The sequence below is a fragment of the Psammomys obesus genome, unplaced genomic scaffold, assembly GCF_907164565.1.
Source record: "Psammomys obesus unplaced genomic scaffold, mPsaObe1.curated_primary_1811, whole genome shotgun sequence".
NCBI classification, from domain to species: Eukaryota; Metazoa; Chordata; class Mammalia; order Rodentia; family Muridae; genus Psammomys; species Psammomys obesus.
Genome location: NW_026585504.1, coordinates 16,617,639 through 16,635,234, shown reverse-complemented (window position 1 = coordinate 16,635,234; position 17,596 = coordinate 16,617,639). Strand labels below are relative to the sequence as shown.

General features: G+C 39.6%; 1 protein-coding gene across 1 annotated transcript in view; it reads left to right on the top strand.

The window, feature by feature from the left end:
- Knl1 (kinetochore scaffold 1) overlaps positions 1 to 8,517 on the top strand; it is a 47,664-nt gene extending 39,147 nt beyond the window's left edge. The window contains exons 17-21 of the mRNA XM_055596767.1: positions 2,217 to 2,285; positions 2,874 to 2,983; positions 3,857 to 3,975; positions 4,482 to 4,604; positions 6,719 to 8,517. Of these exons, the coding sequence (XP_055452742.1) occupies positions 2,217 to 2,285; positions 2,874 to 2,983; positions 3,857 to 3,975; positions 4,482 to 4,604; positions 6,719 to 6,818 (521 nt within the window). The 3' untranslated portion in view covers positions 6,819 to 8,517. The remainder of the gene's footprint in view (positions 1 to 2,216; positions 2,286 to 2,873; positions 2,984 to 3,856; positions 3,976 to 4,481; positions 4,605 to 6,718) is intronic.
- The last annotated feature ends 9,079 nt before the right edge of the window (positions 8,518 to 17,596 follow it).

The following is a 17,596-nucleotide window of genomic DNA, read 5'->3' as shown; positions in this document are numbered from 1 at the left end:
GTGTGTGTGTGTGTGTGTGTGTGTGTGTGTGTGTGTGTGTGTGTGTTAGAGAATTTACTTGAATGGCTGTTATTCTTTTTTTTTTTTTTTTTTTAAGATTTATTTATTATGTATAAAGTACTCTGTCTCCTGCTTATACACCTGCATGCCAGAAGAAGGCACCAGATCTCATTGCAGATGGTTGTAAACCACCATGTGGTTGCTGGGAATTGAACTCAGGACCTTTGGAAGAGCAGCCAGGGCACTTAACCTCTGAACCATCTCTCTAGCCCGGCTGTTATTCTTGATTAATTCTATTTTTGTGCTTCATAAGTGAAGTCCTGGCCTAGGGATGTAGCTCAGTGGTAAAGCACTTTCCCTGGTATATTCAAGGCCTTGGGTTCTATCTGGAGCATTGTGGAGAGGAGAAAAAAACAAAACAAAACACAATCCTCTTAAAAGTTCTCTATATAGCTAACCCATTCAGAGTAGATAGACTCTATGGCATGATCATGTATTTTTTTTTTTTTTTAAGTTTTACTCTTAATGTATATGTTTTTCAGCGTGTGTGTGTATATGTGTGTTTGGGCACCCACAGGGTCCAGAAGCCAATGGATCCCTTGAAGTTGGAATCTCAAGAGATTATGAGCCTTTAATGGGTGCTGGTAACCAAACTGAGGCATCTCTCTAACCCTTGCATGTATTTCTCTCATGCCATCTGTAGTACCTAATATATAGCCAATACTTAAAGCACTCAACAAGAAGAAAACAATCAGAATTTGAGAAGCAGGAAATAACTTAAAGTCTAAAGGAATTAGCATCTGTCCTAAACACAGAATCTGTAATGACTAGAATTTATAATAAACAGCTGTCCTGGCTATCTAAAATTCATTATACCAATGCTAAAAGCATTAATCATTTTTACTGCATTTGTTTAGAAATAGTAAATATGGAGAAGTTGGAGCCACTGTCCTTATATGATTTTATTTGTTTAAGACAAAGTCTTGAAATATATACTAAGCCGTCCCCAAACTCTTAGAGACATGCCTGCCTCTGCCTCCTGAATGCTGGGATTAAAGGAGTATGCCTTCCTGCCTGTTGTTTATTTGATTCTTGAGAAAAATTATCTTTGCATCGTCAAGGGAGGAGCTCTTGATGTATTTTTCAGTTATAAAAATATATTCTCTGGGTTCTGATGTTTCCCAGGACCCAGTGTTGGCTTTTTCCCCTCCCTGTTGTGTTTTATTTCCCCCATCAAATTTTGGGGGGTGCCGGTGGGAGTCGGGTTCTTTTCTGGTTTATCAAGACAAGCTCTCTGTGTCGTTGTGGTTGTGCTAAAACTCACTCTATAGACCAGGCTATGCTCAGACTCAGAGATTTGCCTGACTGCCTCCAGAGTGCTGGGATTAAAGGCATGTGCCACCAAACCTGGCTCATAAATTGGTTTTATGTACCCAAAACTTGAGGATTAAAGTACATTTCTTTAATCCTAGCACTCAAGATGCAGAGAAAAAGGGAGGTGATCTCTGAGTTAACGACCAGCCTGCTCTATGTGTTTTAGGACAGCCAGAGGTATGTAGAGAGAACCTGTCTCAAACAAAAATAGAAGGTGCACCCTAGTCTATAGTTTCTTTTAAAAAGGAAAAAACTGAGCCAGGCTTGGTAGCACATGCCTTTAATCCTGGTACTTAGGAGGCAGCAGCAGGCTGTGAGTTTGAAGCCAAACTGGTCTACAGAGTGAGTTCCAGGACAGCCACCAGCTCTGTTACACAGAGAAATCCTGTCTCAAAAAAAACAAAAACAACAACAAAAAAGCTATTGTCTACACTTCAATTTCTTTCAAAGGCCTAGTAAGTCAATGTTATTGAACATTATCAGGGAAGCCTTACCATATACTGAGAATAATATTACTCAAAAATAAACCTTGAAAACAATCCTGCTACCCCAGAAGAATAGAAATCTAAAGTAGAAAAAATATATATTTATGACTGCGGACATAGCTCAGTTGCTAGCATGCTTACCTAACGAAAGCCCCAGGTTCAGTCTCCAGCACTGCATAACACAGGTATGATAATCTGTGCCCATAATTCAGCAGATGAAGTGAGGACAAGAGCTAGCCTCAGCTACATACAATTTTGAGGCCTGCATAGGCTATGTAAGAACCTGCAGAGATGGAGAAAGGGGAAAAGGAAATGAAAGAGAAGAGAAAGAAAAATCTTTTTTCTTCTTCTCCTTAGTTGGTCTTCCTTTCTTGGACAAGGATTACAGGAAGATTAATGAGCTCAATTTTCAGTCTCTGTTAGATGGTAAGTTCAAAACACTTAAGCCTCTACATTTTGCTGTTAATTTACAGGTCTAATACTTTGGCCTTAAAATATGCTTTAGACATAAAACTGCTTGGATGGTATTCTAAATATTGAGTAGATTTTTTAAATGATTATTATTACTAGTAGAAAATGAACAGTAATTAATAATAGTTATTTCTATATTTGAAATTAGCACTATGGGTACTTAGTATATGCCAGGTACATGTATTGATTATATCAGTGCTATGAGGCAGTATCTTCTGTTTCACCAGTTAGGAAATACAGACCAGCCAGAAAAATTAAGTGTTGTTCTTACAATTACTTAGATAATGAAAAAAGCCTAGATTTCTACTCAGAAATATGTTCCATTTAAATTTATGCTTTCACCAAACACTGTTATATATGTTTAGGCTTAAAGCATTATAGAATGTCTGTGTAACCACATATGATAAAGTCATGTTTTAAAATAAGAAAATAAATGCTTATGCATCTAGTTTGAAAATGTTTCTAACTTATGAAATATAATATTCATCTTATTAAAATATACGAATAAATAATATGCTTATTTTAATTTTTTTTTTCCTTCAGAAGATAAAGCTCCTCCTTCCTCCCTTTTAGTTCATAAGCTTATTTTTCAGTACATTGAGGAACAGGAGTTCTGGAAGAAGAAATGTACAACACAACATCAAGTACCTCAGGTAAAGTCTTGTTGAAACATGTAAAGGAAATCTCAAACTATTTGTCCCAAATCGCAGAGCTGAAATTCTGCAAATATAATAGAACTCTAAAATTATAAACTATAAACATATTCAGTCATTCGACATTTTGCAGGATTATGATAGCCATTAAGAATCAAAAGGGGTTTTTTGTTGTTGTTGTTTGTTTGTTTTTTGGTGTGTGTATATGAGTGTGTGTAGCTTTGGCTGGCCTTGAACTCAGAGATCTGCCTGCCTCTACCTTCTGAGTGCAGGGATTAAAGGCTTGCATCACCATCCACCGGTTTTCTTTTTTAGTTAACTTTTTTTTAGTTCATATTCAAAATAATGTGGTGCTTTTGTTGCCGCTGCTGCTGCTGCTGCTGTTACTTGGTTTTGTTTTGAGACAGGATCTCAGTAGCCTAGTCTGACCTATATAGGCATGGATAACCATAAACTTTTCATCTGCCTTCACTGCCCAAGTGCTGGAATTATGGACTTGCACTACCATGCCTCATTTATGCAGTGCTGGGGATCAGACCCACTCATTTGTGCATGCCAGGCCCAGGCTGCTCTTCTTCTTCTTTTTTTTTTTTTTTTAAGATTTTTTATTTAATGTCTATAGATGTTTTGCCTGGTATGTGTGATCCACATGTGTGGATTGCTTGAGGAGACCAAAGAGGGCATCAGATTCCCCTCAAACTGGAGTTACAGATGATTGCTGGCTGTCATGTGGGTTCAAAGCCAGTTCCTTTAACTACTCTCCAGCTATATCGCTTGAACTCTCAACCGAGCTACCTCCCTAAACCCCAAAATAAGGTGTTTTGGTATGATATTTTCATGCACACACACTCAAAGTCATTTTTTTTTTTCTAGATGCTTCAAGAACTCTCACTGGTAGTGAGCCATTGCAGGCTTCTTGGAGAGGAGATTGAATTTTTAAAGAGATGGGGCCCAAATTATAGTCTAATGGATATAAATGTGAATAATACTGAGTGAGTATTTTCAGTTTCCTGGAGCTGTTATAATAAAGTTTTATAAGTTGAGTGGCTTAAATAGCAGAAATCTGGGGTCTGTGTTAGTAGGGGAGGTCTTCATACGCCTGTGCATGTGCATACTTGTACAATCACTCGCTCGCTCTCGCTCTCTTTCTCTCTCTCTCTCAGGTAACTATTGTGCTATCTTGCTCCAGATGGAATACCTTCTTTTCTATTTGATAAGGACAAGAAATAGGGGCTGGAGAGATGGCTCAGTGGTTAAGAGCACTGTCTGCTCTTCCAAAGGACCCGGGTTCAATTCCCAGCACCCACATGGCAGCTCACAACTGTCTGTACCACCAATTCCAAGGCATTAAAATAAAAGTTAAATAAATTATTTAAAAAAAAAAAAAAAGAAATAATAGCTATCTTAAGTTTCTTAATACAAGTACAAGAGAAAAATGTGTGTGTGTTTTAATCTATTTTGGTTTTATATTTTTAATTATGGATTTTGTCTTTTACAGATTGAGGCTTTTATTCTCCAGTTCTGCAGCATTTGCAAAGTTTGAGATAACTTTGTCTCTCTCAGCCTATTATCCGGTGGTCCCACTACCATTCACTATTCAAAATCACCTTGGGAATACTGGGTATGTAAACATCCAGCTCAATGAGAGTTCCAGTTACTTTTGTACTCTTCTTACTTCATTCCAAAAGCCCTTGAGAGATAACTGTCACTTCTTTCTGACTTCCTCTTCCAGTATTTGTTCTTTCAAAGTCAGTGGTCTTGTTATTGTCTCCAGTGAATGCTGGAGTCTAGTCTTTTGTGGCGGTTTCAGTTTTTCAATACTTCTTTATTGTTGTAAACTAAAAATAAAATGGGTGTTGGGCTATATAATGTTTATTATTTGCCCTAAGATTATCATAGCAGTAATATTTAATCTGCTATCATAAATAACGAGACAGACACCTCTTAGATTTGATAACTGCCTTATTTACCTTGGGCTGGGCAGATATTCCTTCCTATGCTGTCTGAACAACCTCACCATCCATCTCCCAGGCCCCAGCCAGTGCCATCTGCCTTAACCGTCCTATATTCCATCCATAATCTTATAAATACTTGCTTTTATTCTTCATCTGGGCCTTTTCACGCCTTTACTGGAGTCCTTCCTTGGCCCAAATGATGTTTTCTCCATGCTAACCCATCCTGGTGTCCTCCTCCTTCCTCTTTTCCCGTCTCTCTGTTCTTCCCATGATTCTTCATGGGATTTCCCAAAGCCTGGGAACCTTAGCCACGCATACCCCATTCTGCCCTGCCCAGGTATAGGCTGTTAATCAATCAGTCAGATATGTCTTAGGCAGGTTTACAACACAAAGATAAGTATAACCAGATCTTAAGTGCCAGTAATTAGCATTAGACCAGCCTCTAACACTTCTCCCTAAAACAAGAAAGAAGAAAAAATTTTGGAACTGGAGATGTAGCTCAGTTCGTACCATGCACATGGGCCTGGGCTGCATTCTCATCACCACATAAATTTTAAATTGAACATTGTGGTGCTGCCACCTTTAATCCCACCCACCTGTAGAGAAAGGCTTAGCGGGATCAGAAGTTCAAGCTCATCTCCATTTGACCATGATCTACTTGATAACTTTTTTTACAACACATATCAGCAAACAATAGTTTAGGGGTTTGTAGCTAAAGAAATTAATGTGGAGACCAGATGGCTCAGTTGGTAAAGAGCCTGCCACACAAGCATGAGCGCATATGATCACATCCCTAGCACACAGGTAAAAGCAGGGTACGGCAGTACACATCCAGAACCCCAGTTCTTGGAAGAGTAGAAATAGTGAAGTAGTTGGAAGCTGGGCAGTGATCGCACACACCTTTAACCCTGGCACCAAGGAGGCAAATGAAGGTGGATCTCGGTAAGCTCAAGGCTAGCTTGGTCTACAGAGTGAGGTTAGGTCAGCCAAACCTACACCGAGTAACTGTCTCGAAAACCAAAAAATAAAGAGAGAAAGAGAGCTGGAACCCAAGAGCCACTAGCTAGCCAGTCTAGTCAATCAGTGAAAGCCCTGTCTAAAAAATTAGTTGAGCAAATAAGGAAAACAGTCTTTGTCTACCTTTGGTCTACATCCACCCCCACACACACAGGAACATACATGTGCACGCAAGCACAAAAACGAAAAATATGGCGGGGGTAATGGGGCAGGGCATGGAGAGATGGCTCAGTAATTAAGGATTCTTGCCATTCCTCAGACGTCCTAAGTTTAGTTCCCAGCACCCACCATATAGGGCAGCCTACAGCCACCTACAGTTCTAATTCCAGTGGTCTCAATGCCCTTTTCCGGCCTGCTTTAGGACCTGTTCTCACTTGTGCTCATTCCTATACAACAGATACACATAGTTCAAAGTAAAATAAATCTTTTTTATTGGGAGTTTGCAGGTAGTTAGGAAGTTTGGAGACACAACCAAGTTATAGAGTGCTTGCCTAGCATGTACAAGGGCCTATGTTCAATCTCTAGCACTGTACACAAACAACAAAGAAAGCAATCTGGTCAAGATACTTTGCAGTTATATATAGAATTGGTTATTCAGCCTTATTTTAGAATACAGTTTCAACCAAGTTTCTGCCTATTTCCAGAAATATCCATTTTTGCTTTCTAGGAACTTGAGAGATAGTATCCAAGGACATGAGTAGCCTTAAATTGGAGACAGGAAATTTTTCAGGAAAAGTAATTAATACCCTTTTGTCTTTTCTAGCCATGATGAAATTGCTGCTGTTATCTCGAAAGTGCCCTTAGAGGACAACTACCTAAAGAATATAGTCAAGCAAATTTACCAAGATCTACTTAAGGACTGAAACTTTTGCCGTAAGACCCAGAGATCACAAGTATCTCAACTAAGGAAAAAATGTGCTTTCCCAGGCATAGAGGCAAACTCTTGTAACCTCAGGACTTGGGTGAGACAGATCACAAGGTCCATGCTAGCCTGGGCTATCTGTGGGCCTGGTTGAAAAACAAACAGGAAAAGTACTAAATGATACATCAGAGTCACTATTACTGTTTATCCTTTGTCTTAACATATAAAACTAGCAAAATTCCTCCTGATGACATCATACCTAATTTGTATCATTAGTTTTTAAATACCTAGGGGAAAAAAATGGAGTCTCAAATAGGATGCTATCAACTTGTTTACCCTTATACCCAAGGGTAAGTAATTGGACTTGCAAGAAATTTCCCCTAATGTATCTCAGTGATAGAGCACTTACCTTATATGCATGAAGACCTGGGTGTAGTACCACCAAAACAACAGCAACAACAAAAAACAAGTGATCTTTGTCTTAATGTAATCTCTAAGGAGTGACTTGTAAGAGGAGGTAGGACTACTAACACAAAGAGTAATCATTTCCTCCTGTTTAGAGCTGTGTATTTATGGTGCTTGCCTAGCACATATGTATGGAGTAGGGTATGTCTGTCAGCTTGTGCTGGTACAGACCAAATGGCTCCAGCTACTCAGAAGACTGAAGCAGGAAGCTCACTTGATCTTGTGACTTCATGACCAGCATTGTCAACATAGCAGTGAGATTTGTCTCCACAAAAACAAAAGAATGTATCTAATGTATCTAACCATAGACTACCCATCCTTCTCCATTTCAGAAATGCTGTTAAGAGAAGGCACGAACACTGAGCTATTGGAATGGTTGCCATCTTTTCTTGAGAGTCTTGTTATTTTCTTTACAGTGTTTATTAGTGTTTTCTTAAGTATGTTCTTTCTAGAAAAAATTCATTTTGGTTTGTAATGTAAATATTTCAGTGTTTTTGTATTTGTGATATATATAGCAATGTCAATCACTTTTTTAATTAAATAGTGACAGTAATCACCTTGCAATACTAGTTTCTCACAATCATTAAAAAACTATTGCTTTCTGAAATCACACTTTTCTCATATACAAAAGCAATGTATAAATTGTTTAATAAATGAACAATATTACCTCTGAGATAGACAGATATAAAAGGACTTTTCTCCAATGCTAGTCAAATTCTAATCAAAGTAACTTTGTTTCTTTTACATTTAATTTAAACTGTGTTTATATCTTATAATTTATTTTAAATATCAGAGTAAAGTCCTTTTAGTGCCACAGTGTTGCTATCTTACTTTTTTGCTAGTTTTTACTTTTGATCTGTGTATCAAGAGAGCATACTTTTTTAGCTTTCAAATGTCAACAAAAAATTCTTTTGACTTAAAAATTAAGGCCTTAGGTAGTCATAAAAATCTTGTAAAGTCATCAGTATGATGTTTCCCATGAAATTTAATTTATCCTTCTGACTGGAATTATTTTTTCCTAGCTGAATAAAAATTAAATTTTATTGTATATATTTAAGCTTGAAAAAGAGTTCCCAGAATGATTTGTCTTATAATGATGATGTCTGCTTTCTTGGCTTTGAAGGATGTAATTTTGTTTATATAGGTGTTGTTTTTTCCTATGTTTAGAGTTTTGGCAATTTTTTATATTTTCTAAGTTTCTTTTATGAATTTTAAAGTATTTTTTCACTATTAAAGTACACTGATTTCTTGAAATCCTTTATAATTAGTATCTCTATTAAGAATGTTTTGTATTGGGCTGGAGAGGTGGCTCAGCAGTTAGGAGCACTTGCTGAGTGTGTGCCTGGTGCCTTTAATCTCAGCACTGGGGAGGCAAAGGCAGGTGAATCTCTTTAATTTCAAGGACAACCTGTTATACAGAGTGAGTTCCAGGACAGCCGGGACTTCACAGAGAAATCCTGTCCCAGAGAGAAAAAAATGAAAGAACGCTTGATGCTCTTGGAGTTAGTTCCCTATACCCACACGGTGCCTCACAGCTGCCTGTTAACTAGCTCTAAGACATCCAGTGCCCTCCTCTAGCTTCCGTGAGCAGTGAGTATGCACAAGGCTCACATGCATACATCAGGCAAAATACTCGTACACGTGAGATAGAAATACATCTTTTTTTTTTAAAGAGTATTTTTGTCTGGTGTAGTGGTGCATGCTGTAATCCTAGCACTCAAAAGGCAGAGGCAGGTGTGGATCTCTGTGCAGAGGAATTTTAATATGACTTCTCTGGCAAGGGATCACATTCAGAGACCCTCTACGTCTTTACAATCTGTCCAGGATGCAGAGACATGCCCAGTGTCACAGATACACCCTTGGTGCACACCTTTAATTCCTAACAGTGAAGGTAAGGGTAGTTTGTAGAAGGAAGCAGCTATGTTTGAAAGTGACATCTAATTGAGGGGCAAACAATGTGACATGTAAGAGAATGATTTGACAGAATGAGTCAGAAATAGGATATGCCCAACTCATCTGAGAACAGATAGGAGAGAGAGGCTATTTAAGAGCGGCGGGAGAGCAGGAGTTGGTAGACAGTACAGTAGAGTTCAGGAGTACAGTTCTGAGTACAAATGAGTGGTTTTTATGCAGTTCAGTTCCTGGAGTTCAGAGGCAATTTTTCCAAGCAGAGCAATGCAGTGAGAAGCCAACAGAAGCCAATTTGAATCAGTCAGTTTGAAGAAGAGTTTGAGCCAGACAGCTGAGTTGAACCCAGGCAGAGTTCAGAAAGAACTAGAAAGGGTGAACTGCTAGCTTCCACACAATCTAACCTAGACCTAGGACATTTTCAGTCTGTAAGATTTAATGCTTAATAAACTCACCCTTTCTTGCCCTTTCTATGGTTCATCTCAACTGTTCTGGCTCAAACTCTTCTCCAAGCTAACTTACTCAATCTTACTTTTTTCTCAGCCTCTGAATTACTCTGTTTAGCATCAAACTAACTCCAGTAATCTTTTTAATATTCTGGCACACGTTCCCAAGTCTAATGACTTAGGTTTGGTCTCTGAAATCAAAAGTGATATCGCAATTAAGAGTAACAGAACCTCTGGAAGAGCAGGCAGTGCTCCTATCCACTGAGCTTTCTCTCCAGCAAACCCCTCTCCTCCCCCACCTTTCCCCCCCATTCCCATTTTTCTTTAGAGACAGGATTTTACTGTGTCACTTTGGCCAGCCCAGAACACACAGATATTTTCTGTTTCTGCCTCCAGGAGTGTTGAGATTAAAGGTGTGTACCACTACACCCAGCTTTTTGCATGACTCTTCGTTTTTCATTAACACTGTTTTGTTCATTTTGTTTTGTTTGTTCATTCATTCATTCGTTTCTGTGTATGCGCGCGCGTGCGTGCGTGTGTGTGTGTGTGTGTGTGTGTGTGTGACTGAGAGAGATGCACACAAGTGCCATGTATGCACCATGACATACATATGGATATCAAAAAGCAACTTCAGGTGTTGGTGGTCCTTGCCTTCTACCTTTTTTATGACAGAGAGTTTCTGTGTTTTTTTGTTTTGTTTTGTTTTGTTTTTTCTGCTGAGTATGTCCTGAGAGGTTCTAGGAGTGGTGTCGCTGCCTCTCATCTCTTCATAGGAATGCTTACAACATCTGTCTAGCATTAATGTGGGTTCTGTGGGTCTTTATAACCCACTGAGTCAAATTCCTGGCTTATGCTGATTTGCTCTTTGTTTGTTAGGTGGTTTTTGAGACAGGTTTTTACTTTGTATTCCTTGCTTCCTGAAACTTTATATGTAAACCAGCCTGGCCTCAAACTCAGAGAAACACCTGCCTCTGAATTCTGAATGCTTCCTGCCTATAATCCCAGTACTTGAAATGTGGAGAGGTGGTTAGGAGTTCAAGATCAATATCCACTACCTACCAAGTTGGAGGCCAGCCTGGGCTACTTGAGAGCCTATCTCAAAAATAGAGGCTAGGGATTTAGTTCAGTTGGAGAGTGCTCATCTAGCATGCACAAAACCCTGGGTTTGATCCCAAGCATTTGCCCAAACTGTGGTGGTAGACACCTGTAATCCCAGAACTCATGACATAGAGGTGAGACTATCAAAAGTTCAGATTCTTTTTTGGCAATATAGTGAATTGGGCTATGTGAGACTAAAAACAAAAACAATACCCTTAAACCTGTAACCACAGTGGTCGTAGTTTTTATTGTATTCATCTGCCATGTCAAGTTCTTCCGGGACACAGACACACAGCTATGTGATATGAGCAATACATGGATGTTGCCAACCAAATTAGAGAAAAATGTGGCAAGCTTTCTGTTAACCGAAAATTCCTGTGAAAAAATTGAAAGGCCAAGCATAGTGATCTTTAATCCCAAAACTCTAGACCCAAAGGGTCTCAAATCCTTTAGGGGGTGTCAGATGACTCTTTCACAGGATCATTTATCAGGGTCACATATCAGATATTCTGCATATCAGGTATTTACATTACAATTAATAGCAGTAACAATTATAATTATGAAGTAGCAATGAAATAGCTTTATGGTTGGGAGTCATCACACTATGAGGGGCTGTATTAAAGGGTCACAGCATTAGGAAGGTTGAGAACCTCTGCTTTTGTAGATACTAATATTTACTATTGGTTTATCTTCTAGTAAAGCTTGCTGCTGTTAATCTTAAACAGCTGTATAAACATTTACTCCCTCCTAAGCCTCCAAGCCCTCAGTTTCCTAACATTTAGATTTCCCACATTATACTTGCTTTTTGTGAAATCTTAGGTCTGGTTCATGCGCCACGTCCTCCAAGACCTCTCCTCCCACTCATGTCCTGCCTTCTGGCTCCTCCCCTCTTTCCTGTCCTCTGACTCCTCCCATTGCACAACATTGTATCTAGTTGCTTTATTTTGTCCTGTTTACACAAGAGTTGAGACAGGATGCTTATAGTGAGTATCACAATGCAATATCCGGATTGAAACCAGAGAGTGGGGGGGAGAAATCAGCATTTGAATTAACAAGGGTAAGGCATATACATTTTAAAAGAACATTATACCAACAGAGGCCACTGAATGTGAGGCCAGCCTGGTATACACAGTGAGTTCCAGGCATTTGAGGCTGTATAATGAGAGCCTAACTCAAAAAGAATCAAATACTACAGGCTAGGGATAAAGCTCAGTGGTAGCGCCTAACATGTGCAAGGCTCTGGGCTCTATCCCCAGTACCACAAGAAAACTAGTGTGTGATATAAAATTTTGCTCTTAAAATATATTTTTGCTGGGCATAGTGCTACATACTAATAATTCCAGCATTTAGGAGGCAGAAACAGGAGGATTTCTGAGTTTGAGGTCAGCCTGGTTTACATACCAAGTTATAGACCAGCCAGGGCTACATAATGAGACCGTGCCTTGGAAGGAAGGAAGGAAGGAAGGAAGGAAGGAAGGAAGGAAGGAAGGAAGGAAGGAAGGAAGGAAGGAAAGAAGGAAGGAAGGAAGGAAGGAAACCAATACTGTGCTTCTGAGCATCTTTTGGAAGCTTGAGAGCTGGAATGGCAATTTACTTAAAGGAAGGGCAACAGGAATAATTTATAATTCCCACTGTCCTAATTCCTGAGGAGGATGGAGATCTTGTGAAGTGGGAACATCAGCAGTTGTTTCTCAGCTGGCAGAAGTTATGACATCTGGTCACTATCCGTGGTCCTCATTGGACTGCAGATTTACTTGCCTCCTACTAACATATATTAGACTTGGGCTTCGGTAGATGATGGGGCCATTTGTGACTTGATTCTTAGCGGCCCAAGGAGCATCAGGGACAATAGGCATCCAAGGATGGATGTGGCAGTTTAGTGATACAGGTATAAAGATTGCTCCAAATAATATGGAGTGTACATTTCTCCCCTAGGAGTTAATTGTCTCTCCAACCATTACAGTGACCAGATGTAGCATGTGAAGATACAGTAGCTGCAAGCCTGGCCTGAGTAGCTGGCTATAACCCAGCAGATAGACAAATGAGCACAAACATGGCCACTCTCCCCAACCCCTGTCCTAGCAGTGTCAGTCCTGGAGAGGGCGCCACTGCTGCCTCAGCACAGCTGATAGAAAATGATTGTCATTTACCAAGAGCTCAATGAAGGTCTGCCTCCCATCAATTTCTTTGAACCTGGCATCCCCCTTGGAAGGAAACTGGCTAGAAGCAATGGGATCTTTCCATGCTGTATTGGGCCTTGCTAATATTTCTTTCATACTACCTCAGTTGCTATGTAGCTGAGGTTACCCTCAAATTCAAGCTCTTCCTAATCAGTATTGGGACAGCAAGCAGGAGCAAGCACATCCCATTCAATATTTCATCCAACTTTTGTTATCTATTTAGATATTCTGTGCTTTAAGATCTATATTTTCTCTTAGAGCATTGATTTTAATGTTTTATATCCTTGTTACATTTGGAATTTTTTTATCCATAAAATATAATAAGCTAGATCCTAAAATTATTTTTCCATGTTGTAACTGTATTGACAGAAATGAAGTGATCTGTGCCCCTTCTATTGGGTATCAGACTATTGAGTCAATGAGCCCATCAAAATTGAAATTTCCCTAAGAGTCTCATGCTGGTAAAAGGAAAGGCCAACTAGAGAGGCTGGTGTGGGTGTTGGGGTGGGATATAAGGAGTTTTTACTCAATTTTGACAGCTTGTCAGACCACCTTACCAGGAAGGATACTGGAGTCTAGACAAGTGTGACTCAGTGATGGGTGGGACCACATCCGGATCAAGGCTTCTAATTAAATAAAAACTTTATGTCAGCACCCCAAAGTTGGATTTGGGAGCTCACTGGATGTCTTTGTTCCTGTTTCTTATGTGATCACATTAAATCTCCCTTTTCTGCTTTTCACAATTACATCTTTAATTGGCCCACAGAGGTCATAGCCAAGCCTAGACCTGAAAAGCCACGTCTAGACTCTGACTTTCTTAACGCCCAATAACAAACTGGCCAGCTATTCAAGCCAACAAGATGGCTGAGCAGGTCAAGGTGCTTGCCCCCAAGCCTGTTGACCTGAGTTCAGTCTCTGGGGCCCACACGATAAAAGGAGGGAACCAACTTTGATACCGTTTTAACCTGTCCTGCACAGTTGCACCACCATGTGCACACTGTTGGGAGGTATCCACTGGAGGAGAATACTGACAGGGATTCAAGCCCACAGGAAGTACACGCCAGCTGGCAACTACAGTTGGCGCTCAGGACCACCCAGGTGCGGCACCACGACTTTCTCAAGGTGGGCCTTTAGGTACAAAGACAAAACAAAAATACCATTCTGGATTGACACCTTCAATTAGCAAGAACAATATGATAAAAAATAAAATAAAATAAAAAAAAAAAAACAACAGATTAGTACATTTAGGGACTTTACCAAAACTATGGACCTGTGGACTTTGGTGGATTAGGTGGTCCTTGTTTTTTTAATTTGTTACTTGTTTTGTTTTTGGCAAGTGTTGCTACCTGTGTGCTAGTTTCCACAGTCTAAATGGCACTTCCTTCAAAGCATCAGTTGAGCTAAGATCTCGGCTAAGGCAATAATAAAAAAAATGGCTAGCTATGCAGCTATCTTAGCACCATTTAATAAAATGTTTTACCACCATTGATTCATAATGTCTTGATTATCATATACTAAATTGTTAGTACTTGGGTCTATTTCAATTTGTAGGTGGCAGAACTATGAACCCTCAAAGATGCCTACCTTGTAACCTGTGAAGTATATGAATGTTACTCTGTTTGGCCATAGAGATTTTGCAAATACATTAGCTGGGCAGATATGATGTCACATACCTATTTCAGAGGCTGAGCAGACAGGATTGTGTCCTAGGCTACACACTGAGACTACTTTTAAATAACAACAACAACAACAAAAAACAATGGTTCATTGAAAATATTACCTTCCTGCTGACTCAATCCTGATTTTATTAGAGCTTGGTTCTCTGGAATTTCAGGTCATTGGGCTGGAGATTCGGGTCAGTTGAGTGCTTGCCTAGTTTCATGAACCCCGAGTTTGATCCTCAGTACCACATAAGCCAGTCACAGTGATGAGTCCCAGTAATTCCAACACAGAGACGGATCCAAGGTTCCAAGTCATCTTCAGCTACATAGTGAATTTGAGGCCAGCCTGGTCTACATATACCCCATTAAAAAAAAAAAAAAGGTAGGCATGGTGGTATACATCTTTAATCTCAACACTCAGAGAGGCAGAGGTAGGTTGATCTTTGTGAGTTTGGAGGCCAGTCTGGCCTACAAAACAAGTCCAGGATAGCCAAGGCTACACAGAGGAAATCCTGTCTCAAAAGCAAAAAAACTCAGACATCACTAAGATTGTGGAGTTTTATATTTTCTAATTATAGTTATAAATACTCACAAATTGATGCTTCACTCTTACAAACTTGTCATCTTCCAAGTTCTTAAGTTTTGTGTTTTTTTTTTTTTTTAACTATTCAGTCTACTGATTCATTCTATTTTGGAATGTATGGATCACTCATTGACCTCAACAACCATACATGATGCTGGGCCTCTAAAGAATTGGAAAGATCTGAAGTCACCAGAATGCAAAACGAGCTTTGTTCTGTTTTGTTTCTGCTCCCACTAACTCAATTTGCCTTTCTGAGAATAAACCTTTTCTTGTTTGACAGCCACAGGTGTCCTTTGCTCTTTAGTTTTTAAGCTTAGCTTTTTCTAGATTCCAATTCTAAATATCCAGCAGCAACTCATTATTTACTTGCTATCTATATCAGTTTATTTATACAAACTAAATGCTTCCTGAACTATTCTGTCATTGTCAAATATTTAATGCAAACTTCTCTCTTACCTGAAGTATTTTAAAGAGTTTCATTGAGGAGATGGCACCTGCCACCAATCCTGACATCCTGAGTTTAATCTTGAACACACATGGTGGAAGGAGAAAACAGACTTTCAAGTTGTCTTCTTTCAAGTTGTCTTCTGCTCTTCTCTCTGTTACAGTCTAATCGACACTCAAACCACTCAAGACTCCAATCTCGGTAAGATAATGATTGTTGCACTTGTTTTTAAACTCTGAGGTGTTTAAGCCTCTACCTCTCTTCCACCAACCCTTTAACCCTGGGTAAAAGAGAGAAGGTTATTGGGGAGAGGGGCTCAGACTCCTTTACTTCTCCCAGTTGTTTAGGGTCAATGGGTTCTTTTGGGGCTATACCAAGCTTCATCAAATGCAGCAAGCAGTTTCCTCCAAGCCACCACACTGTCCATCTCCGGTCTCCCCAAACTGCCCACTTTTCCTTTCTGGGCCCTTGTATTTATATCCTCGGAAGTCCTAGACCACGACACTCTCCATGGTGCAAAGACCAACTAGCAAAGACCATGCTCTGCTGGAGTCAACTATCAGCTGTGGACAAACGCTTGGGATTAAAACAAGAACATATTTACATAATATAACTTTTTTTAAAAGAAACCAAAACTTCCATTACAATGATTTATTGAACACACACCCAAAGACTTATGATCAGAGACACAGAATGAACTTGGGAGCCAAACTGTGACATTGTGAGTCGTTTCCAGAGTGTGCTTTTAAAGGGAAAAAACAAAACACGCAGCAGGAAGAATCAATTCTATTCCAGGTACGTTGTGCCTAGGTAGCTGGACAAAGTAGCTATCCTTTAAGCTGATTTGGCTGGGATACTGGGCAGGGGAATATGAGGACTTTCCAGGTCCCTTTCATTCTTGCATGAAAGGAATATAGCAGAATGCTGTGATTTTAACTAAAGCAGAACATACATTATTATCTGTGTTGTTATTCTAAAACAAGTACTGAATTGTGCACTAGGGAAGACAAATAGCAAATGGCTATAGTCAAGCTAAAGGCTAAAGTAGGTAGGCCTTCAATAAAATGCCTATAGTTATGTTAGGCAGTAAGGCCTGGACATGTCTGGACAACATCTCAATGTTGGTGGGCCTCTACACTCTGAAAATGAATGTACATTCTTACACATACATACACAAATGCTTTTGTTGTTGCCATCTCCTGAAATCTACCCTTTGATGCAACACTTTAAGTAAACTTTTGTCAACTTTAAAGCACCCACAACCAGCCCTGGCCGCACATGCCTGTAGCTGTGTGTGGAGGCAGGTAGATTCAAAGTTTAAGGTCACCCTGGGAAATTTATCCAGAGCGTCTCTCAAAAAGTAAATAGACATCAAGCATGGTGGCTTATTCCTGTAACCCCAGACCTTGGGAAGCTGAGTCCAGAGGCTACAGAGAACCTGTCTCAAAAAAATTACTAGCTGGGCATGCAGGTAAGTTGTTTAAGTTCTCATCTAGCCTGTATGCAGTCCTGGGTTCAGTCTCCAACACAAAACATAGTGATGGAGCATTCCTACAATCCCAGCACAGAAAACCTAAGGATTAAGGTCATTCTTGGCCACAAAGAGTTTGAATAGTATGAGATCCTGTCTAGAAACACACATATATATGTGTATATATACGCGCACACTTTTTTTTTTTAAAGCTGAAGTAACAGGTCAAAGTTCCTGGCAAACTACGCAAACGTTTATTAAATTCCGAGCCTTTTCTGGAGTCCAATAAACAATACAAAGAGAAAAAAAACTAGAGAGTAATTTTACTCTAATTTTTGGTAGTTTTATAAATGTCTGTAATGTATTTGGGTCATATCAACCCGTGTCGACGAGGCCCCCGCCTCCGCCCAACAAAAAGTACTTTTTTTTCTTTGTTTCACACCTCGCTGAGTCCCACACTGATTTGCTGGCCTCTGGCTCCGTTCTCAGGCTTTATCTTTATTCCAGCCCCTCATCTCTTCC